Source organism: Solanum pennellii, chromosome 4 (assembly GCF_001406875.1).
Source record: "Solanum pennellii chromosome 4, SPENNV200".
Taxonomy (NCBI): domain Eukaryota; kingdom Viridiplantae; phylum Streptophyta; class Magnoliopsida; order Solanales; family Solanaceae; genus Solanum; species Solanum pennellii.
This window is the reverse complement of record NC_028640.1, coordinates 73960019-73984551: the sequence shown is the minus strand read 5'-3', so window position 1 is coordinate 73984551 and position 24533 is coordinate 73960019. Positions and strand designations below refer to the sequence as shown.

General features: G+C 30.9%; 3 protein-coding genes across 4 annotated transcripts; 1 reads left to right on the top strand and 2 right to left on the bottom strand.

The window, feature by feature from the left end:
- Positions 1-216: 216 nt before the first annotated feature.
- On the bottom strand, positions 217-4157 carry LOC107018348 (annexin D5-like). The gene is made up of 6 exons (XM_015218812.2): positions 4001-4157; positions 2766-2911; positions 2308-2526; positions 1629-1844; positions 1466-1555; positions 217-758 (listed from the first exon to the last, which is right to left on the bottom strand). Exons 1-6 carry the CDS (start codon positions 4074-4076, stop codon positions 555-557), a joined length of 951 nt encoding a protein of 316 aa, XP_015074298.1. The 5' UTR covers positions 4077-4157; the 3' UTR covers positions 217-554.
- A 9659-nt stretch (positions 4158-13816) lies between these two features.
- Positions 13817-18902, top strand: LOC107018116. Of its 2 annotated transcripts, none has more exons than XM_015218502.2 (8): positions 13817-14380; positions 14740-14848; positions 14962-15054; positions 15168-15854; positions 16271-16631; positions 17071-17152; positions 18208-18440; positions 18544-18902. In XM_015218502.2, exons 1-7 carry the CDS (start codon positions 14183-14185, stop codon positions 18412-18414), a joined length of 1737 nt encoding a protein of 578 aa, XP_015073988.1. In that variant the 5' UTR covers positions 13817-14182; the 3' UTR covers positions 18415-18440; positions 18544-18902. The 2 variants fall into 2 exon arrangements, with proteins under 2 accessions (XP_015073988.1, XP_015073987.1); XM_015218501.2 differs by having other exon boundaries at positions 14737-14848.
- Positions 18903-19157: 255 nt separating this feature from the next.
- Positions 19158-22004, bottom strand: LOC107017307. Its single transcript, XM_015217567.2, has 5 exons — positions 21620-22004; positions 20785-20978; positions 20630-20663; positions 19710-20320; positions 19158-19621 (listed from the first exon to the last, which is right to left on the bottom strand). The coding sequence occupies exons 1-5, from the start codon at positions 21927-21929 to the stop codon at positions 19337-19339; spliced, it is 1434 nt and encodes a 477-aa protein (XP_015073053.1). The 5' UTR covers positions 21930-22004; the 3' UTR covers positions 19158-19336.
- Positions 22005-24533: the final 2529 nt, after the last annotated feature.

Sequence of the window (24533 nt, the reverse complement as noted above, 5' to 3'; positions counted from 1 at the left end):
GCCTACCCAACACAGTCATACACAGTCAAAATTTACTAAACGCGATGATCACAATGAGATGAATAAAATTATAACACGATTAGAGATGTTAAAGTTGACTCTCTAGCCTATACGTGTGAGCAAAAAAATCTCAATTGAACCATCATAATCAGTGAACAAAGTATAAACTTAATTGTTCAACTATATAAAATACTGACCGCACAAACAACAAAGCTATTAAAGTGAGGGCAGGAAATAACGGATGTTGCAAAATATTTTACAAAAAATTTAACCAACCAAACAAGAGAAATTTAGGGGGAAAAAAATATATTTTCCTCCGGTACCAAACATACCCAAATAAGTGTATATCTGAAAGCACCTTCACAACACCATTCACGCTTAGCATTCGACTAAACTAAAAAAGGCATCCAACTGATCATGGACAGACATTGTTCCAAATCAACTACTCAGCAAATAAGCAAACATTAATTAGCATGCAACAGAAACTGCTTACACACTAGTTTCAACACTAATACCACACTAATAACACCTGTTGCATGGCGTAGACTCTTCATTCAGTGACCAGGCCCCAGAAGAGATAGAAGAAAGGTCCGATAATCACCAGAAGTCTCCGAATGAACAGCATCATTAAGAGATTTCTTATACTTTTTCTGGTACTCTGCTTTAATATACTGCATATCAATCTCAGTTCGCGTGACTATTATCCTTATGAGAGTTGTATCATTCGTCCCCAAGCCCTTCATTGCCTTGTGTAACTCCTGAATCCATTTAACATATGTAAGGAGCAGTACAGCCACAGAGTTTATACAATTTATTCATGTAAGAATTAGCATAAGAGGATGGCTTACTAAATCTAAAGACAAAAATGATTACACAGATTATAGCAAAGTACTTGAGATTATTCTGAAGCCCCCAATGAAGGATGCTATAGTAAAAACATGAAAATCTTTAGAATCCCATTCCATGTCAAACTTGAGATATAGAGACAACAAGAATAAGAAGAATTTATTACTGCCTTGGATCCTTAAGGAAGTCATTTTCCACTAATTAGAGGAAAATGTGATCCTTACCAAAATGTTCTCTCAAATATGAGCAACGAAACATGAGAAAAATGGAAAACAATACGTGGATAATGTTTTCCTTCATACCAAACACACTAGATACAAATGCCAAATACATATATAGACCAATTTAATAGATAAGTGTTATAAGTCTGACTTTAAAGTTAAGTTGGTTCATCTAAGTCAAGGAAGGTAAAGAGAAAATAACAGTAGTAAACAACACCCATATTACCAACCACAAACTCAACCCTCGCATTAGAATAAAGAATGAAAAAGGGGTCAATATCATTTAAGAAAAAGAAAGAGCTAGTCAGAAACATGAGTTCAAGAATATATTAATATTATAGGCAAAATGGTCATCATGATTATGACTTGATAAGAATTTAAACAAATGTAACTTGTACCTTTGCAAAGTATATTGCTGGATTCTCAGCACATTGCAAAATAGTCAAGAGAGCAAACTCGAAGAGTCCAGAGGTTTCACTTTTTACAGCCTGTAACAATTGCAATACACTGGTTAACTACAATTGGAAATTTGAATAAGTTTCCCAAATGAAGTCAGCTTACCTTTTTTAACTTCCTGGAATACATGCTGTGATAAGCAGAACTAACAGCAGCCAAATGTGCCCTACTTCTTTCAGAGAAAATTCGTATAAAAGTCTTCTCATCAGTTCCCAGTTTCTTCTCCCCAGCTTTGTAAAGAGCTTTAGCATCATGATCAACCGAAGCTCTGTCAACTTCTGGGCCTTCATAGCGCATTGTGCTTACATATGCTAGAAGCAACTGTAGTGATAAAGAGACAATAATATGTCTATCTTTCATTCATAAGATTCAAGCAATACGTGTAATTAGCTGTATAAATTTTAGAGATCAAACAAGCTAGACTCCCATTTGGATAAAGCAAGACTCAAACCATACTAGACTCATTTAGGGCCAGACAAATGCAACTCAGTTCCATTCAAAGGACGCATAAGTGCCCAGTGCACTAAGGGTAAATGATATAAATACAAAACTTATTTGAGAGTACTTCACTTTCCCCTCATCTTTCTCAAAGACGATAACTTCACAAATAAAGTTCCACAAACTACTATTACCCATTTACTTACTTTTAGGCAAGGTTATGGTTAGGTAATCCAGAGCTGTTTTATGTTCTCTTCTTTCATGTATTTCTAGTCATCATTTAAAAGTGACTAAAGAACTCAAGAGGAAAAAAGGATTATTTCATACAAATGCAAAGGGTGACTACCTTTTTGTGATCACCAGATGCGTGAAGCTCAATATCATGCTCAAGGTAGATACCATTCATGGAATGGTAAAGTTGTTTGAAATGTACTATTTGAGAAGGAGTCCGTGAACATATCACTTCAGTGGCAGCTCTGAGATCAACGGCGTCAGCACTCAAAGCTTTCCTTGCTAGGATAGCATCCCTTCCTGCTGGATCATACATCCAAAGCAAGATTGCTTTCTGGAACCATTCAAAATGATTAAAAAAAAGATGAAGAAAGAGGCTTGAAAGAGAAAAGTCAAAAGGAGGAATTGCAAATTTTGCCACATGCAGTTTCATTTGTCTTTGATGTTCCTTCTGCCCTAAATTTTTAAATCTTTTATTTGAATGCAATAAGCTTCAGGCTTCTATAATTCTTGTTTATTGCAAATTATAGACTTAGCAAAGTTATCCCAGAAATTTCTACCCTCCATCAATACCTCAAGTTTACCGCTAAGCTCTTTGACCAAGCGTTTGTTTAGATCTTCAGAATACATAGTTCTGTATTCCTGTTGAATAAGAGCACGCTGAGTAGCATCACGATGGGAAAGGATGTTAATGACTGCTGCTTTATCACATCCAAATCCTGCAAAACACAAATCAAGTAATTCACCAGAAGGCAAGCTGAACAGAAACACACTATAACTTAATGAATATTACAGCTTTTGAATTCACCTTCAGATCTTCAACTACTGTATGCACTCAGACGAAATTACGTCAGAGATAACTTGACTTTGCAATTATTTTCTACTTTAAAGTACATACATTATAACCCCTGAAACTAAACTAAAATGGGATGATGACATTTATTTGTTACCCTGATTGCACTTAAAGTTGAAAGTAGTATAATGTCCTCTAAGAATAGTTTACTAGGAATTCTGGAAGCAAAATGTAATCTTTGTGTCTTGACTGATAAGTTGTTTGGTTAAACGTACTACATGTGATACAGAAACTATAGAGCCTGCATGAATAGAGAAACAAACTGTGAAGGTTAATTATTATTTCAAGGATAAACTACTCTAATGCCTTGGAAGACACCATGTAAACATTCTGCCAAGCGAAAAAATTGCAATTTCAATCTGATATATTGATAATCATGGTGTCCAGGCCAGCTCTCGCGTAACTCTGTCCATCAAGGTTGGGACATGACAGATGGGAATAATCACCTAGTGTTCCTATCTCGAGATTTCAAACCTTAGACGTCATGATTATCGACCCACTTTATTAACCACTAGGCCACACTCTTGGGCGTTCAATTTCAATCTTATGTTGTTCTAAATTTCATCGACTCCATCATCCTCTTTGTTTACCTAGGGTTATACCTTTATAATTCTACAAAGCATATACACAAATCTGTTTGATAATAAACGCTTCTCCTAACTATTTTACAAGTTTCTTTTTTTTTAAAAAAAAAATACATGCTAGAACTACACATGTGATGTGCTTTCTCCACTGGCACAACAAAAACAAGCTATTAGCCAGCCGGCCTTCTGAATTTTCCTTTTTACCATGCTTGAAGCTTAATTCAATGAAACAGCAACTCATCCTCAACAAAATTTAGCCACAAAAAAAAAACGAAAGGTATCCACAGAACAATACGAATTACAGTACAAAAGAGAAATCAAAATGAAGCGGAATAGTAGTAAACCCTAGAAGGAAGAGATCGAAATTTAACCTTTGAAAGCTTTGTAAAGGTGCATGGCGTCATCACGAGGCGTAGTTATAACTGGAGGAATACTCAGAGTAGCCATTTTCTCTCTTCTCTGTTTGCCCCTTCTTTTTTTTTCTCCGTTGAATAAAAAATGGAAAAAAATGAAATACACACGGTTTCGTCAACTACTCCCAACAATTTTTTTTTTTCCTAAAAAGGTGTCACTTTGAGTCCACGTAATAATCCCAACCAACTTTACTCTAAACTTTTTTTATTTCTTTACACGTCAAATATAAATTTGATTTATTTATTAATCTATCAAAATTATAAATAGTATTCTCCATTTTAAAAAAAAAATAGTTCTACTTTCTTTAATCTGTTTTAAAAAGAAGAATTATTTCTTTTTTGCAGCACATTTATTTTAATTTTTCACGTGACATGTTTAAGACCATAAGATTAAAAGACATTTTGGTACATTTGACAGAACTTTAATTTAGAACCACAAAATTAAAAAAAAAATTCTTGAATTTCGTTTCAAATCAAACTAGATTATCTTTTTTGAAACGGAAAGAATAATATTTTCCAGAATAACTTATTTTGGAAGGAAGAAAAATATAGTCACAATTAAATAAATGATATGATTTATTGAAATGTCTCATAATATGAAACCTAACTATCTAAGTAATGATATGCAATCTTTATTTTTAAGAATTTGTCAACAAAAAATAATACTGGAAAATAATTAAAGATACGATCTTTAATACTCAAAATTTTGGCATGTAAATATAAAAAGAAAAAAAGCTGGACTACTTAACAAACAGAGGTGGAAATTTTATAATTCTTTTTTTTTTTTGTAATATTGAGTGCCTTCCAAATTTACAATTGCACATATACTTTTTATAGGAAATTTTGTGCAGAATAGCAAACATTTGAACAATATTATTTTGTTATGGCTACTACTTTGGAAATTTATGATTTGCAGTTATAGTTTCTCTAATTCGTTTAATGTGTATAATTTATATTTTTTTGTATAATTCATCTGTATACATTATAATTTTGTATAATTCGATTCGTAATTGTAAAAATTCAGAACTTATACATACTTGCCCTAGCTACTTGTATACAGTTTATAAAAAATATCACAATAAATTACCTTGTTTGTATATTTGCAAGAGAAATATACAAATGGAGCTTTGAAAAATTTTGAAATATACAAACACAAGATTTGTAAATACTTACCCTACTTATATGTTCGCAAACGAAATATATACAAACGGACAAGCGAAATATATTAACTGCCCGAAATATACATATCACAGCCTTCATAGCTAACAAAAACTATAGTTACAGAGTGCAATTATCAAAACTACAGTTATAGAGGCTTATTATGTCTATTATATATGCTGAAATTTTCTCTTTTTTTAACACAAAAAAAAATTGGAACCTTTTATTCTAAGTGCTATACAATATGAAATTGGCTCAACCTATAACAAACTTTATTCTCTTTCATGTATATGGATATTATATATAGTGTATATCTAACCAAATTTATTCTCTCTCATGTATATGGATATTATATATAGTATTATATATCTAACCTATATGCAGATTCCTTGATTATTGGGGAATTTATACGATATGATCTGCTAATTTCACTTATTCGAATCTGGCATCTTAGTGGCCCAATACAAGAGATCCTTTAGCCCAGAATACACAACGACCCTTTTATCATCATTTTCAGACTAGATAAAAAGGTTGCTCTTCTTATTTGATGAAATTAAGGTCAAATATTGTGAAAACCAACTTATGATTGTTTCAAATTGGCAAAACATTTAAAAGAAATGTTGTATATAAATACACAGGCCTTATACTTTAATGGTGTGTTTTAAAATTGTGTGGTCCTAGGTCTAAAGCGAATAATATTACTAATGGATTGGGTCGTTATCGATGATATTAGAAACATTCGTATGTCAACTTTATTAACGGAAAGGACTTAAAATAACCTTAAGCTTGAAGTATTGGAAATGGTATAAAATTACCCTTCATCCACCTATTGGCTCCAAAACATCATTTCCACCCATTTATTGGGTCCAAAATACCTCTGTCATCCACCTTTTGATTCAAAATTGACCACTTTTTTCACGGTTATATTTAAATTATTTAAATTTTTTTTAATACATGGCGCTCAACTATTTGTTATAATTTAACTTATTAGTATAATTTATAAAACAACAGAAAAGCTACTACCAATTGAGTGTTTTTAAAAATTTGAGGTGAAAATATCTATAGTAGTAAATTATCATACATTCAAATGTCTAAATAAAAATTACTGATAAACTTAAAGTCTGACTATGTTCATCTTAATTATTCTTACATCTCAATTATGTGATGTTACTTCATAGGTAACTTTTTTTTTTCAAAATAATATATTAAAGGTTTTAAAACAAATCATAAATATTTATAAAATAATATTTTTAAAAAGTGCATGAATTAATTCGGGATATATTACTTATTTACCATTAATCATAAATTTCTAATTCAATCTTGAAAGAGAATCGTATTGAAAGTCTCCTCCTAAATAAACAACTCAACCTAAATTTAATTGGGCTTAAATTTGGACTCGAATAATTTTGGATGTTATTTTCAGGAATCTATAATTTCATCGTGTTTTAGTAGTGTTTATAGTGATTTTGATATTATGATTGGATTATTAATTGGGTGGGGTTTAGTTAGTAATGAGTGGATAGTGAGTTGGTTTATAAATTATATTAATAAATTAAATTATAACCAATCATTGAACGCCAAGTATTTTAAAAAATATTTAAAGAGTTTAATTTTAAAACAATTAAATAGGTGGTCAATTTTAAACAAAAAGGTGGATGACAAGGGTATTTTGGAGCCAATAAGTGGATGAGAATGACATTTTGAAGACAATATGTGAATGAAGGGTAATTTGTACCATTTTCAATATTTTAAGAATATTTTAGACCCTTTTCCGCTTTATCAATGTGGGCCAAAGTTCAACTACTTTTAGGTAATCATAATAAAACTGTGCAAATCTGTAGAAATTTTTCATATGGTGGGGGTGTGGAACAAACTTCAGTGAGGATTAAGTCCATAAAGAAGATATATATAACACCCCAATTTAAATAAGAAGTCTCACATAGATAAAAAATAAAAAATAATTTATTGAATATATTAAATAAATTTTACAATCTAATAACATGTTTTAAAGTCGTACAAATATAACTTTAAAATGGATAAAATGATATCAACGGGCTTCTTTACTCATTTATCATCATCTTAGTTCCAACGTATACACTAAGCAACTAAGTAATAACCAACAAAGTAAATATCGCAATAATGACATTACATTACATATTGAGAAGAGGGAAAAAATTCAACTTTCTTTATGTAAAATGATGATACTCATAAACTTTACATGTTTTTAAATTATGTTAATTCAAAAGGACTCGTTGTTCGAGAGAATACTATTGTTGGTCATATTAGAAAGAAAACCATACCCAATTTTTTTTTAAAAAAATATGGTCTAACAAAGATTGTAATAACGTAGTAAATATTACTTCATATTTAACCAAAGGTTGAATTCTGCTGAATATGAAATTGTTTTTATTAAGTAACACTTGACCTTCTATTGTAAGACTTTCAAATCTAAATTCAATAAGATTTTAACATAAATATCAAATTCGAACAAAAGAAAAAAAGAAGATGAAAAATAGAATCACTTTAAGCGTAAATCCAAATATAATGAACTAATTTGAGCTTTTTCTCTATTGTTTTCGAGGTCAAGAATGTCAAATCAGTTACACAAAATTTCAAACTAATTATGGCACCATCTAAATTGGGATTTTTATTATTATTTTTTTTGTGGTTCAAATAGACCAGATTTAATTTGTTCCCTTGACTTGATTTTCCTATTTGTGCCGTACCTAAAATATTTAAAATGACATCCTATAATTTATTTTTTTATAATAAGCTTGCATGCAAAAGTAAATAATTGTGCAATTGGTTAATTTATGCTGTCTCTTTCACGCATTGTCTTTAATTAGGTGCTAGCGTGCTACCTTAAACTTAATCAATTGATCACATTAATTTTTTATTTGTCATGTAAATATTTTTCTCCGTACATTGATTAAAATAAAATTACAAATTAAAGATTAATTTAATTAAATTATCCTCATTTATTCTCTTTTTCACCATATAAGAGTTTCTATTTACGTTTATTAAGGATAGAGATGAAAAGAAAAAAATGTAAGTACTTAATTTTATCTTGATCTTGTATAATAACAATTATTTTAGATCATAAATTTTTAATAAAAATGACAAGTAAAATAAATCGCAAATTAATAATTCGATTCATCCAGATAAATTAAAGAAGTTATATGCTAATAAAGAAGCAATTCAGAAGGTGGCAAATGTCAAATTCTCGTAATAACGAAGGTTGATGAGTTCAATCAAATAAATCAATAAGTATGAAATTACAACAATTAAAAAAAAAACTATTACTATATCGATAAAGACAACCTAATATTTTAGGAACTTGATATCTTAATCAGTTGACTATCTAAATTTATATCTTGTTATCGGGGTATGATTTGCCATAATATAACCTCATTACCCCTTCCCTCCCCCCCTCCCAATTTTGAAAAGAGAAAAAAAAACTCAATATTTTATACTAGCATATTCAGGATTTGAAGTTTTTTAATTTTATTGAAGTACAATAAATTATCATTATTTAATTATCAATATAATAAAAAATATTTTTAAAATATTATTTAAATTTCATATCATTTATCTCTCGGAAAGAAAATTACGATAAATAAAAATTTAAAAAAATATATAAATTAGGATAAAAATTATTAAACTTTATCAATCATTATTTCTCATATTAGCTCTGCTCAACACATATTTTTAAGAGGTTACCATTTCTATTTATTTCAATTGATTTATTTTGAATTTAACACGAATCAAAAATATGTAAAATGTATAAATATCTTTTAATCAATATAATCTTAAACATATTAACAAAAATCTAAAATTTTAAAAGTATCAAAAATAAATAAAATTATTATCATGTTCAAATGAAAATATTTTTTAATTGTCGGTTCTAAAAAGAGAACATTATTGCTCATAAAATTTTATTTTGTGTGAGGCACACATATTATCGATTTTGTGAGGCCTCTTTTTTGCAATATACGGGAACCATAATTTCATTTACTTTTTTCTCTCTCTGTCAATTCAAATCTTTTCTTTTTACTTCCTTACTTGCTTTTTTTTTTTTGGCTTGTTAACTCTTATAGTAATTTTATTTTATTAATAAATTTTATATATATATATATATATATATATATATATATATATACATATTTTTAAGGAAAAATTAATGTAATATGTCAGAAAAATTTAATTTAATTTTTTTAAGAAATCGAAGAAATTGAATGATGTGAAATTTTAAAAAAATAGAATTCTCATCAACAAAGTAAATATTCACGTAATTAACTAATTAATCTACTAAAATTCAATCAGCATTATTTATTATAAAATATGCAATTTATTTAAATTATTTAAATTTTAATCATTAATTTATTTTATGAAATTTCAGCTTTAATCACTCAATTCTTAATTATTCAATATATTTTTATTTTATTTATTGTATAACCACTTGATGTATTTAAATGTTTAATGTTATTAATTATGTTATAATGACATCAAACACTCAATTATCTTTTCTTTTTTGTAATTATCAAATTCTTTACTTCTATAGCATGTATTGAATAATTATTGCCAATATTAGTTTTGTGTTTTTCATTCAAAATTTTATTTTTAATTATTTTTATGTTTAGTGTCTTAAAATGTAAAAGGAAACTGATATAAATTCATTTTTTGTTGGGTTACAAGAATTTAATTTATAGAAAAAGAAAGTTAATCAAATAAATTTGTGAAAATACAAAATAATAATAATATGAATATATTTTTCTACACAAAGAGGTAGCACTATTAAAAAGAGCTCTAGAAATAGAGGTTAAAATAGGTGCAAAAGATAAAATAGAAAATAACTTTTTGCAAAGAAAAAAAATGCAAATGAAGAAAGGACTAAAGATTGAGAAATAGAAGTGTGTGTGAGAGAAAGTGTGATAATTAAAAAAAAAACCACAAAACACTTATCAAAAAAAAATAATCCCTTCATACAACTATTATTGATCGTACCTCAAATATCATAAAATTTCTTATTATCGCTCGCATTCCTCTTTGAATTGAAACTGTACGTTGCTGGACCCATTAGTTGGTAGATGAGAGTCGGTTCCAACTGCCAAAACGCTTTCATTTTAATTTATTTGTCATATTAATTAAAAATATTTTGAGTCTAAAATTAAAAAATTATGATAAATTAAACTAAATCAAATAAATTATAAAACAAAATGTTTGCTGCAAATATGACTTGTATATATATATATATATATATTTATTAATATAGATTATGATGTACTGGTGGGAGTGTTTCACCCTTAACCAGAGATCTCGACTTCGAGCTCTGGGTATGGAAAAAATTCTGTTGAGAGCGTCACCTCCAAATGATTCCTACAATGTGCAATTCAAATTTAATCAAAACTTTAATAAAGACTCTAAAACACCGATTGAAAAAAAATAATACATATATACATACATACATTTTGGGGCCATTTTCATGCACGTCCCCTTTTTGACCGGCTTGAAACCAGGCTGTCCAGCTAATTCTATTAATTAGGTAACCTCTGCTCACGAGGCCTGCAATATTTATTTCTTTCGACAACTACAAGTCAATATCCGATTTTATTTTATTTTTTAATTTTTATCTATCGCTTAATATTTATATTAAAGTTCAATTAATTTAGAATTACGTTGAATATGACTCTAGGTGAAGTGTTCTCTAATTAAAAGATTTTATTGCATTCATGACTTTAACTTGAAATATTTAATTAAAGGAAAAACAGTCTCATTCACTGCATCAGTGTCTTTTAATAATCAATAACCAATCAATGAATGTTATTTTAAATTATTTATTTTATTTAAAATAGTAATAAATTGAATTTAAATTAGTTTAGTTTGACAGAGGATTGTTATCTGTGTATGAATGTGGATAACGTAACGTATTATAGAAGTTTTTGAGGACAATCTTGATTCAAAGTAATTAAAAAGATTTTTCTGTTTGGCCTGCAATCTGATCCCGCAATTCTTGTTGACCTAACAATTTTGCCACTAAGGGTGAGTTTGGTAGGGTCAATAATTCAAGAAAATGGAGAAATTGATGTGGATGTTATATATGTTCACATTCGATGTTTTGTATGATATAGGAATGTGCCTTCGAGTCTTAGAGGGTAAATTTTACAAAGGAATGGTTGAATCAAGTATGTTGTGTCTGGTGTAGTGTTAGTTTGGTTAAAAATTCGTACTTTTAAGACGATGAAAGTAGCGCAAATGAGGATATTGAGATGATGCTTAGGCATACAATAAGAGATATGATTAGGAATAAATATATTTAGGATAAGGTGGAATCGAATCTATATGCGGTGGACAAAATAAGAGAGATTAGTTTGAGATGGCTTGAACATGTGAAGAGAAAATACATACATGCCCTAGTAAAAAGGAGTAAGTGGTAGAGATAGGGCACCGAATAAGTATTGAAACAAGGTCATGATTAGACAAGATTTGACATACTTGTAGTTTACTGGAGGGCACATGAGCCTAGATTGGAAGACATGAAGGTCGACAATTTAGGATATAATGCTAGTAATTAATAATCGAGTGTTGTCTTAATTCCTTATCAATGTTGTTTTTATTACTCTCCTATTGTTTATATACTTCAATCTTAACATTACCTATTATCTATCTGTTTCCTGTTTCCGTCAATATTACATTATATTTATTATTGCTATAGTTCTTTTCTCTATAATTGTTCTCAGTACAATTTTTTTATCAGCGTATGATTTTCTGTATACACCATCATCCTAAAGCATCATTTATAAAATTACCCTAATATGTTATTACTATCATATAAAATTAATTTATTTTTCAATATGGGTAGGTGGAATATACCAGAAGTATTTGTGTTTTATACAAACAGCATTTTAACTTTGAAGAAGAATTAGAAACATTAATAAAATAATTGCATAGGAAATCCAAGGGAAAGGGACAGGAAATGGCAGCAATAAATGTGGGGTTTTGTCATTCTTATACTCTTTGTGGCTGTGAATTGAACCTAACGTAAAATATAACCAATTTCTGACTTAAAATCATTTATTGATATTTGGTGCTACACTAGACAAGAGGGGTCATTCCTCCATGCCTCTAAAATTTGACTCACCAAAACCAAATAATGCTGAGAATCACAGGTGAACCACTAGTGAAACATAAATCATATAAGGCGAACTCTATTTATCAGTTGAATCTTTCTACTTATCACTTGACTAGTTAAATCGCTAAATATTTCTTTTTATTACGAGTAGGAGTATTTAACTGAAGTGACTGTTTTTTCTTTCAAAAAATTACTAAAATTTGCATGAATTAAGCATACACATTCATTACATATATACTAATACAAAGTTATAAATTTTCTCATGTCAATTTCACGAATTTTTATATATTTTTAAAAACATTAATTAAAATTTATATGATTTAAATTTTTTTAAAAGAAAATTAGCTGGTGATCCGGGCTGTTTCCCTCTCGACGATGAAGCTTATCCCCCATCGTCTCACTAGCCGACCTTGACACCTGTTATTTTGAGGTCATATCTAGTATTCAGAGTTTGCCTTGATTTGGTACCGCTCTCGCGGCCCACACCGAAACAGTGCTTTACCGCTAGATGTCCAGTCAACTGCTGCGCCTCAACGCATTTCGGGGAGAACCAGCTAGCTCTGGGTTCAAGTGGCATTTCACCCCTAACCACATCAACATCAGTCGGTTTGGACCTCCACTTAATTTCACCCAAGCTTCATCATGGTCATGGATAGATCACCCAGGTTTGAGACATAACAACTGATTTAATTGAAGAAACTTCTAGCTCTACTTCAAAACAATGGACCATAAATTAAGTAGTTAAATTTTCAATTCTTTGCTATATGGAGCTCATGCATTAACTCTTTGGTAATATTTATTTGTTTACATTGAACTTTAAATATTTTATTTTAATTAATAGATATTTATATTAAGTCGTTAAAAAATAATTTAAAAAACAAATAATTAATAAGAAACATAATCCCCACCCCACATTTTTTTTTAATTTTATGAAAAAACAACAGCATCGATGTTCTCCGAGCCTACGTACTCATGACATTATGCTTTTTTTGTTTTTTCTTTCAAACTTTTTGACCACGACATTATATATAACTACTGTTCGTTTTCATTTTTGTTCTTGGGATGTGTTGAAACTGTTCCTTTAATAGTTGGTGTTGTTGCCTTTAATTTCTCCTTAATTCATGTTAATCAAAATAGTAAGTATAGATAATTACAGGAGCCACTTATCTAGTTTATAAGAGTTACTCATAAAATAGTTAAGCAAATAATTTAACTTAATTATAAAAATTAATATTCACATAATCTAGAGACTGTTTTACTGTAGTTGATTGGATTTAACTTAAAATTTGCTAAATGACTTTATTAGGATGAATTTTTTCAGTCAAATAGACGAAAAAGACGAAAAGGCATCGATCATAGAAAAACGCAAATCCCAGTCTGAATTGTGCCTAAAATAAACATAATCATTTAACTCACTCTCTTCCCTTCAATTAACTAAAAATAAATAATTTATTTTGTCCTTTCTACTAAGATTCCATTGTTACAAACTTACATATTATTAAAAATTATAATTCTTTTATGAGTTATTACATCGAAACGAATTAATTAATGGACATTCAAAGAATAACGATTCGGATAATTGTGGGGTCAAAAAGGAATTTTGTTTTACATACCTGCATCATCTTGTTAAACTGGTGACCAACACGCCGTTTATAATATATTAGCAGTAATAGTAAACCATCTTTATAGTACAATATACTTTCTATAATATATATGGGTTACCGTTTTTATGTAACTTTGTGAAGATTTTCTCTATTGTATCGGTTTATTACTACATTTTTGGTGCGACGGCGACGGAGATTGAGATTCCGGTGTGATGACGGAGAAGGTGAAGTTGTGAAAGCAATTGAACAATGCCGGAGCTAGGGTTTCAGGATTCGAGATCGGGGTTAGGATTTAGTAGAAGTGTTCGTGATGTAAGTCCGGACTCTGTTATTTACACCGGTGATTCCAATTTCAGTATTTTCTCATCTGCTTCCGGAAGCGTTGACCGGTGTTCATTTGCTTCCGATGCTCATGATCAGGATTCCTCTGTTTCCGATGTTTCTCAAGTACTACTTCAGCTCCGTTTTACCTTTTTTTTTTTTTTTACTTTTCACAGTCTCTGTTTGGTTGGATTCTCAGCATTTACGTGTATTTTCTGCTATTCCTGTTCGGTGCAATATTAAAGTGAAGACAAATTTAAGCTTCCGTAAGCTTAGTACACGCGTTAGAGAAAGCTATTCAGATCTCATCTCACAATTTTGGATAATCAAAATAACCTGTGAAGTTGAGAGAAAATATGCTTACAACAATTCTCTGTACTGTGAAATTAGAAAAAATTAACAAGCATTGGCTATAGTGGGTTACTAGCTCTACTTTTTGGAGTTTGTCGACTTCGAAGACTCTGAATTTTTTTTTATTGAAGCAGCATTTGGCAGGGCATGAATGCCGTGAAGCTTCGGGTGGTACAGTTACAGATCCAAACAAAGCAATGTTACACAGAAATAGTCACATTGGCAGAAAGGAAAAAGCAAAAGGTACTCTCTTGACTCTTTTTTTTTCAACTCTTTCAGCTGGCTTCCTACAAAAGCCTCATTAAATTAGATTCTTCAACATTTCATGTGATAGTCACACATTCACTGTCTTCCAGTTCAAAAGGCAGAGAAGAACAGCGAGATTGAGACAGAGGATGAGAATCTGTCTTTAGATTCTGCAAGAAACTCCTTTTCTCAAGCTCTTAAAGGTACACTGCTGACTCAAGCTTTTCAAAGCACAAAGCAATTTACCTCACTGTGAGGGTAATCAATTTTTTTGTTTTTTTTTTTGGTCTTTGGTTTGCAAAATTCATTGGAATAGAGTGTCAAGACCGTAGATTTGGGTCGGGATCTTTGCTGAAGAAACCAGATAGGCGAAGACCTGCTTCATTAGATCTAAACAATGCTGTGATTAACACTTGCCACTCTTCTTCTCCGCGTTTTGGAATCATGAAGAAAACCCCTATTACGACTAGCCGAGTTGGTACATTTCTGAGTCCAAGAACGCCTAATTATCGCCATTCCAGTGTTGGGGTTCAAAAAGGCTGGAGTTCAGAGCGTGTGCCACTGCATTCAGCTGCTAATAGGAGGCAGGTAAATACTGCATTGCTGCCTTATAATAATGGAAGGATATTACCTTCCAAATGGGAGGATGCAGAGAGGTGGATTTTTAGCCCGGTCTCAGGAGATAGTTCTGTTAGAACTTCATTACACCAGCCACAGAGGCGGCCTAAATCCAAAAGTGGGCCTCTTGGTCCTCCTGGTCAAGCTTACTATTCAATGTATTCTCCTGCACCACCTGTTTTTAAGGGAGGAAATGGTGGTAATCTCTTAGCCAATTCCCCCTTTTCAACCGGAGTGATGACAAATGATGGTTTGTCAATTAGATGTGGAGGCAACCTGGGAAGTGGAAACTTCCATGCACTCGCAGAACCATGCATGGCAAGGTCAGTTAGTGTACATGGATGCTCTGAACTGGTCTGTTTATCGACCTTGCCAATTTCACAAGGTACTGATTTATCTTCCCAGTTGATTGGTTGCTTGCATAGTCTAACTAAGAAGTTGCACATCGATTAGCATTGCAGCATCATTCTAGTGAAACATAGCATAATTGCAGATGGTAATTCCTAGAAGAAAGAGGAAACATGCAAGAAGATTACGAATTGAGCCCACTAGTTATCGCACTACTTGATTGTTTCTTTGGAAGATTTAGATCTGTATATCCACTATTGAGATCACAATACTTATTTGTCACTACCTATTGTCAATTCTGAAATTCCCCCTACATTTAAAAAGATATACACATCTTTAAGGTCATCCCTGCCACCCTTCAAATCCTCATAACTGTCGGTTGTGTAATATAGGAAGAGATGATGACAGTGCCTTCAGAATTTTGTTTAACTTTCTTGTAAATCTGTTATGTAGATGAGAGTGGCGATGATATTCAAGATGAAGCCAATGTTGTGTCACGAGTTATATCAAGGAGGGATATGGCCACTCAAATGAGCCCCGAGGCAAGCCCTTCCTCATCTCCTATAAGACAGTCATCCTTCTCTCCTTCAACTCCATCTATTCTACCACTTGTAGAATTGCAGACTGTTCCTTCTTCTAAAGCAGAATTGAGAGATGTTCCAATTGATGAGCGGGTTACAGTGACCAGATGGTCAAAGAAACAGAAAGCTCGAATTCCCGGTAGGAGCATGGAACTTGATGACTGGAAAAGGAAAGCTATGGAGATCCGTTCTTCAGGTTGGGATGTTTCAGACACATCAACGAGTATTTCAAAGTAAGTGGTGTTATTTTTTTTGTTAGCTTGTAAGTAGATTATTTTGAAGCATTGTCAATTAGAGTAGCTTTATAGTAGTCTAAGGTGATTGGAAGTATTTCAAATAGAAAAGGAAAAGCTGATAGATCATATATCTTTTGTAGAAGATGCAAACACAAGGGAAGGGAAAACATCCAGCTGACATTTAGATCCTTTCCTTGTGTTGTTCTGTTCATTTGCATTGTTTTCCTAAAATATTGGTTAACATGTACATTGCCTTAATAGTTTATCTGATCTCAAGTTGATTATTATCATTAAAAATCTCAATAAGCTGTACAGTTCGGAAAAGGATAGGCCCCATTCATGCTCTTTAACCTCTCTCTCTCCAAGTATCAAAATGCATTTGTTTCTTAATTCATGCTATTAATTGTCTTGTTTATGCTCTCTTCTGAAATATTAGGATTAAGAGGGAAGAAGCTAGAATCACTGCATGGGAGAACCTGCAAAAGGCAAAAGCAGAGGCAGCAATGAGGAAACTGGAGGTTGGTCTTTAATCACATACTTCCACCATGCACTCATTAGTTTCTAAAGCTTCTTTATGTTTCTCTTAAGCTTATTTGACTCATCAATTATATGGCTTCGATTGAGTATATTGCACCTGAATGCAAAAACTTGTTAATTATGATTTCAATTAACAAAAACTTGTTAAAGTAGTTTTCTGAATTGGAAAAGGCTGCTTATGTTGAAGTGGTAACCATCTGGTAACTTCCACCAGTGCTTGTAAGATTTGGTTTATCTCAAAGTCAAACCCCCTCTGTCGGGATGTCTGGCCTAGAGAACTAGGCTTGTATAACAAAGGAAGGTTTTTGTTGTTGACACAGGGGATTAGAATGTAGGGTCTTCAAGTGTTAAATAGGCTGACCTTTTGATATTCTTCGCTCACTGAAATTTTGCATTATTCCAGATAAAATACAACTTGAAAGATGAGCGGTGGATTCTAAAACCGATATAACTATGTTAGGCATTGATAAAATTTTGGGGGTGCGGTGGAGGTTGAAGATTATATGCATTCTGTACTTATCTCTCATTTTCTCATGTTATGGTTGATCTTAGTGATTCGGGAATCTTACAAGATTCTGAAGGGGATGAGAGAAGATATATCTCGTTAATTTGGTAATCATATGCTATTTGGCCTAATTGTATAGAAATATCACATCTTTCTAGGTATTATCTTGTGCTAGCGTTCATGCATGATTTGTTTAGATCAAGTCCTGAATCTTTCCAAAAAATGTACCTCCTAAGTCCTAACTGTGGATGATTTCTTCTCTCCCATGTTTACATTATAAGCTTAAGTTGTCTTTGAAAGAAAAAAAAAGGGTTTTAGCGGACAGTTCCCTTATCTTTTACTTCTTTGAAATTTTGAATTGGATTATGTATAGTCATCAAGATATGTGTTCTCTCACAAGGAAGGAAGATTTATTGTTCACATTTCACAATTATATAGAATATAGAGGACAGAACTTACATATACTCTAATAGAATGAAAGCGTTTTCTGTTTGCAAATGAAGACATGTTATCTGTATAAATATAATGCAGATGAAACTGGAGAAAAAGAGATCGTCATCCATGGATAAGATTATGAACAAACTTAGATCAGCTCAGAAGAAGGCCCATGAAATGAGAAGCTCAATGTTAGCCAACCAATCTCATGAAGTAAGAAGATCCTCAAGCAAGGCATTATCTTTCCGTCAGACACGTCAAATAGGGTCACTAAGTGGCTGCTTTACATGCCATGCATTTTGATGTTACAACCGCCCTCTATATATCAGGTATGCTCCTATCTTTACATGTATATCCTTGCACAAGTTTAATTCTGGCATTGAATGATGGAATTATTTCTTTCCTGAGTGAACTTTTCTGCATTTTTGGTAGTGAATGGGTCAGATCATGTAATTCTGGTAACAAGTGGCAGTAATTTGAAGATGGTATTTTCGAGATGTGCTTTCTGGAAATCGGTGCTGTAGGGTAGTCGAATTCCCCCATGTACGATGGTATCTGCCTGCTGAATGATTTATTAAGTCAGAGGCATGAACAGAATGGATGTCGAATAGTGTGAAGTGCAACTCAAGTTTCATCTTGATGCTCCCATTACAAGGATTATATTTCTTTCTTCTTCAAGCACCTACATCTTCAACCAAATTCTCTTTGTTCTGTAAGATTCTAAAAACATCTCCTTTGATTTGTATGTATGTAATGAATTGTCAATAATCCACGAGTTCTTTTGAATTGAACACCTGAATGACAAATTTCTACTTTATAATGTGAATAACAAGCTTATGGTTTGGAAACAACATATCCCGTGTAAATTTACAAATGAGGTTTGGTGGAGTAGAGAGATTGCTTCTGATAGACCCTCAACTCAAAAGAAAAGGTTGACATTTGCAACGTGAATGAAAAATCGAACTGGTTACATGTTTTTAAGTGGGCATAGGAACCAGGCTAGAAGTTAAGTAATATGTCAGTTTGACCTGATTCTACAACTACCATTCAGTTCCAAATAACATAACAATAGGGTTGGTTATATGAATCTACATACAAACTCATCTCAAGCCAATACGATGCAATACAATAATAAAATATTCAACACTGTAGGGTTGTTTATTTCACAGTAGCTTGGGATAATTTTATTTTTTCTCACTTCAAAATGACTCTTGATTCTTGAAAATCAATCGTCTTTAAGACGATCTTGGTCATGACGAGCTGATTGTGGAAGGTGAAGTACTGATCCCAATCGAGTTAGATTAACATAATCTATAGTAGTATGAGCTGATAACCCAGGAATCACCAACCCAACCACCCTAAACATTTTCTGTAACCAATCTTCTCTGTAATGACTGCCTTTTGTCCAAGGAAGGATAAACCCCCTAATAAACTCATATACTGCAATCAGCAACATGGGCAAAAACCATAGCACAGAGAAGTAATTCTTGTTTGGTTCTTCCTCCACCACCTGCATCAAAACAATAAGAGTTCAGCTATACAAAAAATTGATACACAAGGTCTTTCCTTCTGCCTATGCCTCGACGGAGATACTTTACCTTGCCATTGTAGAAGCTGTTGTAATAGAGACATGATCCAAAATGTTTGAAGAAGGTTGTGTCATCATATGGCAACCTAGGAACCATGTCATTTGAATAAACATGTCTATAATACTTAACATCATACTTATTAAACTTATCCTTCATGAAGTTCCCAAATTGTGGATCCCCAACTCTAGGTTGTCCAAATGTGTAAACTCCTTCTAATCTATCCAACAACCATTCCTCTTCATGCAAAATCAATATAGCAGCAAATAAAACTGCTAATGCTCCTCCTAAACTATGCCCTGTCAATATAAACTTTGCCTTTTCATTTTTCATCAGTATCATTTTCAGTTCTTTTCTGATTTGGTAATAAGCAAATAGTTTTTGGTCTGAGCTTTCATCAATTTCTTTGGGCCATCCTTTGTTCTTTTGTAAGCCCAATGCTTTCATAAATCCCGCATGTAGTTTACCTACACCTTCAAGCTCATACCATGAAAGGTCCACATCTGTGATCCAGTGGTCTGCATTGTATGGTATGGTACCTCTAAATGCAACCACAACTAGGTTTGAATCTTCAACTTTGTCTTGGAACATAATAGCTTGTGTGGTGTATACTTCCTGGTAAGCTGCATATCGACACAATATCGAGTATAAATCATAAATCGTGATGAACCTCATAAGAAATGAACCTTTGGTTTAAGTCATTTCTAAAATCTAGCTAAATGAGATGAGAATGTAACGAGTCATCAAACGTTTGACATCGACCATACTTCATACTTCAGAAAGCAAGATATGGGTCCTAGTAAATCTTCAAAATATCTTTTAAGGAAGTTTCCTCAATAAAAAAACGTTTGATACTCATAATTAAAAATAATAAAAAGATCTTAGAACATCTGGTTAAATATTAAAGAAAGATGGCTCTGAATTAACCTTACCATTCCAAAAGCTGTAAAATTTTATGAAGTCCATCTGCAAAACAAAAATTTGAACATTTATAAACTCATTTATCTTTCGAAATTATGAAATAATACTCCAAAAGTTTAGTATATAATCTATGTATATCGACTAGCAATTATAAATAATATATTACCTGCCAATTATGTGTGATAACTTTCTTGGTGAAGGCTTCATTTTCATAGGATAATTTAGCAGCCATAATCGCTAGTGAAGGACCATAGTAGTTGTCACCCACATTTTTAGTCTTGTCTAAGTCAACCCTCCAATCAAGTTGTCCGATCATCGACATAAAATTCTCCGATTTCATATCTGGTCTCATTACCTCTCCTGAAACGAATCATAATTATATAACTAAAAATTTTCCTCAAATACAAGTCAATAAACATGTCCATCATTTTCTCACTTCATTAATTTATTTTCTTATTCAAGATTTAGTTCAAGCCCTATCACAATTTTTCTCAAGAAAATAGAAAAACATCAATTGTGTCTCAATCCCAAATAAATTGATCGAGTCAATAATGAACCCTAATTGTTAGTATTATTCTTACAATGTGAAAATTGATCGAGTCAACTATATGAACCCTAATTGTTAGTATTAATCTTACAATGTGAAAATTGATCGAGTCAACTATATGAACCCTAATTTTTTGTATTACTCTTACAATGTGATTACATGAGCTTGCTCATATTACTAATCTCAAAATCAAATAAAAATTGCATTATAGATTAATAATCGTAAAATTAACCAATAATTAGAACACTTGTTTTAATAGTGAATTTCAGATGAATCCTCAAACAACAACAATAACATACTCAGTAAAATCTCACAAAGTAAGATCTGAATAGGGTATAGTATACACAGACGTTACTATTATCTCTCCAACGTATAAATACTGTTTCCAAAAGACTTTCGACTAACTCAAGCAAATGAAAGAAGCAAAACATAATGAAAACTAGATCAAATTTACCTAGGATTATGTTGAAGAAGAGCTTGAGAAGACCACCATTGCATGAAGGATAATTCAACAAAAGCTCAACTTTAGAACCTATAATGTTCATTGGCTTTTTCACAGAAATTAAGAATCTCTGCATAGAGACAGATGCAAAAACAATCCATCGACGTTGAATACCTTGTATGTTGTTTGTTCCTTGAGGAGCATTCAAAAATTTTCTTTTTTCTAATTCACATGAATAAAATATCCTAAATAAATCATAACAACTAGCTTCTTCTGCCTTCAATTCAAAATAATCTTTACAGAATTCTTTGTTGCAACCCATTGAGTGTGTACTTAGTTAATGTCAATTATTTCACAATGTCAAAAAACTTTATTTAACTCTTAATATATAGTAAGCTCACAGTAAAGCATATGGCATATTTTATTTTTGATTTTCGTGTCCGGTATTTGTATAAGGGTTGACTAAATTTGGCTTTACATATTGGAGAGTTCATTTTAGGAGGCGACGCTTTCAATAGGATTTTTTTTCCATTCACAAGTGTTCGTACTCGAAATCTCTAGATAAGAGTGGAGGAATCATGAATCGTCCCATCATAATCTATGTTTATTATTTTTCCTTTTTAACTTGTTTTAACTTGACGCAAAACTTATGGAAATAAAAAAAACTTTTAAATCTAATATTTTTAAATTAAAAATATGTTAAATATATCAAAATATTCTTTAATCTTATAATTTTAAGTAAGTCACATAAAAGGTTAATAATAAATAGTTGTTAAAAAAGATAAAGGAACAACTATTAATAATTACTTTGATTCAATAACTAGTAGTTTAGTACCCATAATATTTGCCTATGAAATATTTTTATTTTTATCTGAAAAAAGGTATATCTCGTGTATCTCGTGTGAGTTAGAAAAAACATTTTTTTAAAATGAAAGCCATTTTCATAGTATTTGATTATTGAAAACAAATTTAAAGGAAATCAATTGCTGATCGATAGTCAATATTATTCTTATTCGTAAATTATTCTTCCTTAAGAAAAAAAATCATTTACTAATTAACGAAACACCAAAAGAGTTTTTTTTTTCCATGATAAATATATTTTAAGAAACCATGGAGATCTCAAACGGCAGGATTCGTTCTCCAATTAACCAAACATAAAATAATATAAATATATTTCATGAAGAAAAACATATTATTAAGAAAATCATGTAGATCTCACATGTAGCACAACTCGAGCTGTTTCATATTAACAATCTTGTTTATTTGTTGGATCGGGAAAAAAATGTTAAATATTTATTTGCACATGGTGGTTTATATTAAAATATAAACATATAATAGTTAAATAAATTAAATAAAGGTGACAATGTATGTTAATTAATAAATGATTAAATGATAAAAATTTATGTAGGTTATATACATATATATATATATATATATGTTAGAGAAAAGTATGAAAACACCACTAAATGTGGCATGAGTTATTGTCTTATTTTTGAACTGTTGATAGTTTTAAAAATATTCTTTTACTTGATTAATTGCACTTAAATTAATAATCCCCAATCTTGCCATATGAGCTATATAGACACCTAAATTCTCGTCAACTTTAGGAAGTTTTCAACACTTTCTTTCGACTTTTTACTAAAAGTTCCATGTTCATATACGAGTTTAAAATTAATTGCTATATTATAAGGTAGATTGAAGGTGTATCTAAATTTAGTTAGTTAAGTATTGAATGTTTTTAAGCCGTTAATTGTTCAAATACAAACTAATTATTCTCATAGATTATACTATTTATTTTATTTTTTATTGAGCCGCCTTTTGAGAATACTTTTGAAAATTTTGTAACATTAAAATATAACACGTTTTAATTGAGACTTTATATGAAGCGGCAAGTTTTCTGAATTAGAAAAGATAAAGAGGTTAATTGATTATCTATTTTTGTCTGATTGAAAAATTATTTCGATTAATCATCGATTGAAGAAATAATATAAAATTTAATAGAAAAAAATTGAGATATTGAGATAATGCTTTCCACGACGTTTTTTAACAACATTACCAAAAAAATAATATTGAAATAGCGCTTTATTAATGCTATAGTTGTTTGATTAATTTTTTAAGTTTATTTATTTATTTTAAAAAGTATTTTTTGAAAAAAAATATATTTGAGAATTGACTCATGGATTAGCCTGATCATTCATATTATATACGTTTTATTTGATTTTTTTAAAAAAAATTATTCAGATAAGAGATAACTCAAACAATAACTCTGTGACAATTGAAATGAATAAGCATCACGAAATACTAACCCAGCCTATAAATTCTGCTACTTCCTAACTATGTAGTATGTATTTATTTAATCTCACCTGATTATGTAACCACAATTTTATATTTATTTTTGGTCGATTTCGTCGTTCATCGTCAATATTTTTCAGAGATCTTTATTTATCATATAAACTAGGAGAATCAAAAAAATTTAAATAAATATGTTCCATTTTAGTGAGCTCAAATGAAGCCCATTTTCAAAAACATTTTGCTTTGGGTTTATTGGACTCCACAACTAAATAAGCCCTCTTGTATCATATATTGGGCTTTTATTTTACCGGGATTCTATACCACGATCCACTTAATTTTCTCATTTTTCTTTGTGAAAATGGATTATGTTATACACTAACATATTTAAACAAATTAAAATAAAATCATCGATTAAAAAGTTAATAATCAATTTTTTTTATTGATTTGGTATAGTGGTGGCAAAATATGACTTGTCCAACCCAATCAAGTTTGATCGATTAACGTTCCCATTTATTAACTAAGTTCGATATGATACTTTCAAATTCAGCTTATCTAAAAGTAGGGCAAATTAGGGCCAAGTATATAGCCTATGAAAATTATTGTCAATATATATATATATATATATATATATATA

What these genes read in the sequence shown, in the direction of transcription:
- LOC107017307 (XM_015217567.2), bottom strand. Translation starts at nt 21,929, where the DNA reads ATGGGTTGCAACAAAGAATTCTGTAAAGATTATTTTGAATTGAAGGCA. An exon ending in CTTCTTCAACATAATCCTAG is followed by an intron (nt 20,979 to 21,619) that starts GTAAATTTGATC and finishes GATTCGTTTCAG; the next exon opens with GAGAGGTAATGAGACCAGAT. An exon ending in ACAGCTTCTACAATGGCAAG is followed by an intron (nt 19,622 to 19,709) that starts GTAAAGTATCTC and finishes GTTTTGATGCAG; the next exon opens with GTGGTGGAGGAAGAACCAAA.
- LOC107018116 (XM_015218501.2), top strand. Translation starts at nt 14,183, where the DNA reads ATGCCGGAGCTAGGGTTTCAGGATTCGAGATCGGGGTTAGGATTTAGT. An exon ending in CTGTTTCCGATGTTTCTCAA is followed by an intron (nt 14,381 to 14,736) that starts GTACTACTTCAG and finishes TTTTTATTGAAG; the next exon opens with CAGCATTTGGCAGGGCATGA. An exon ending in CAGAAAGGAAAAAGCAAAAG is followed by an intron (nt 14,849 to 14,961) that starts GTACTCTCTTGA and finishes ACTGTCTTCCAG; the next exon opens with TTCAAAAGGCAGAGAAGAAC.
- LOC107018348 (XM_015218812.2), bottom strand. Translation starts at nt 4,076, where the DNA reads ATGGCTACTCTGAGTATTCCTCCAGTTATAACTACGCCTCGTGATGAC. An exon ending in AGCTTAGCGGTAAACTTGAG is followed by an intron (nt 2,527 to 2,765) that starts GTATTGATGGAG and finishes GAATGGTTCCAG; the next exon opens with AAAGCAATCTTGCTTTGGAT. An exon ending in CATCTGGTGATCACAAAAAG is followed by an intron (nt 1,845 to 2,307) that starts GTAGTCACCCTT and finishes TTATCACTACAG; the next exon opens with TTGCTTCTAGCATATGTAAG.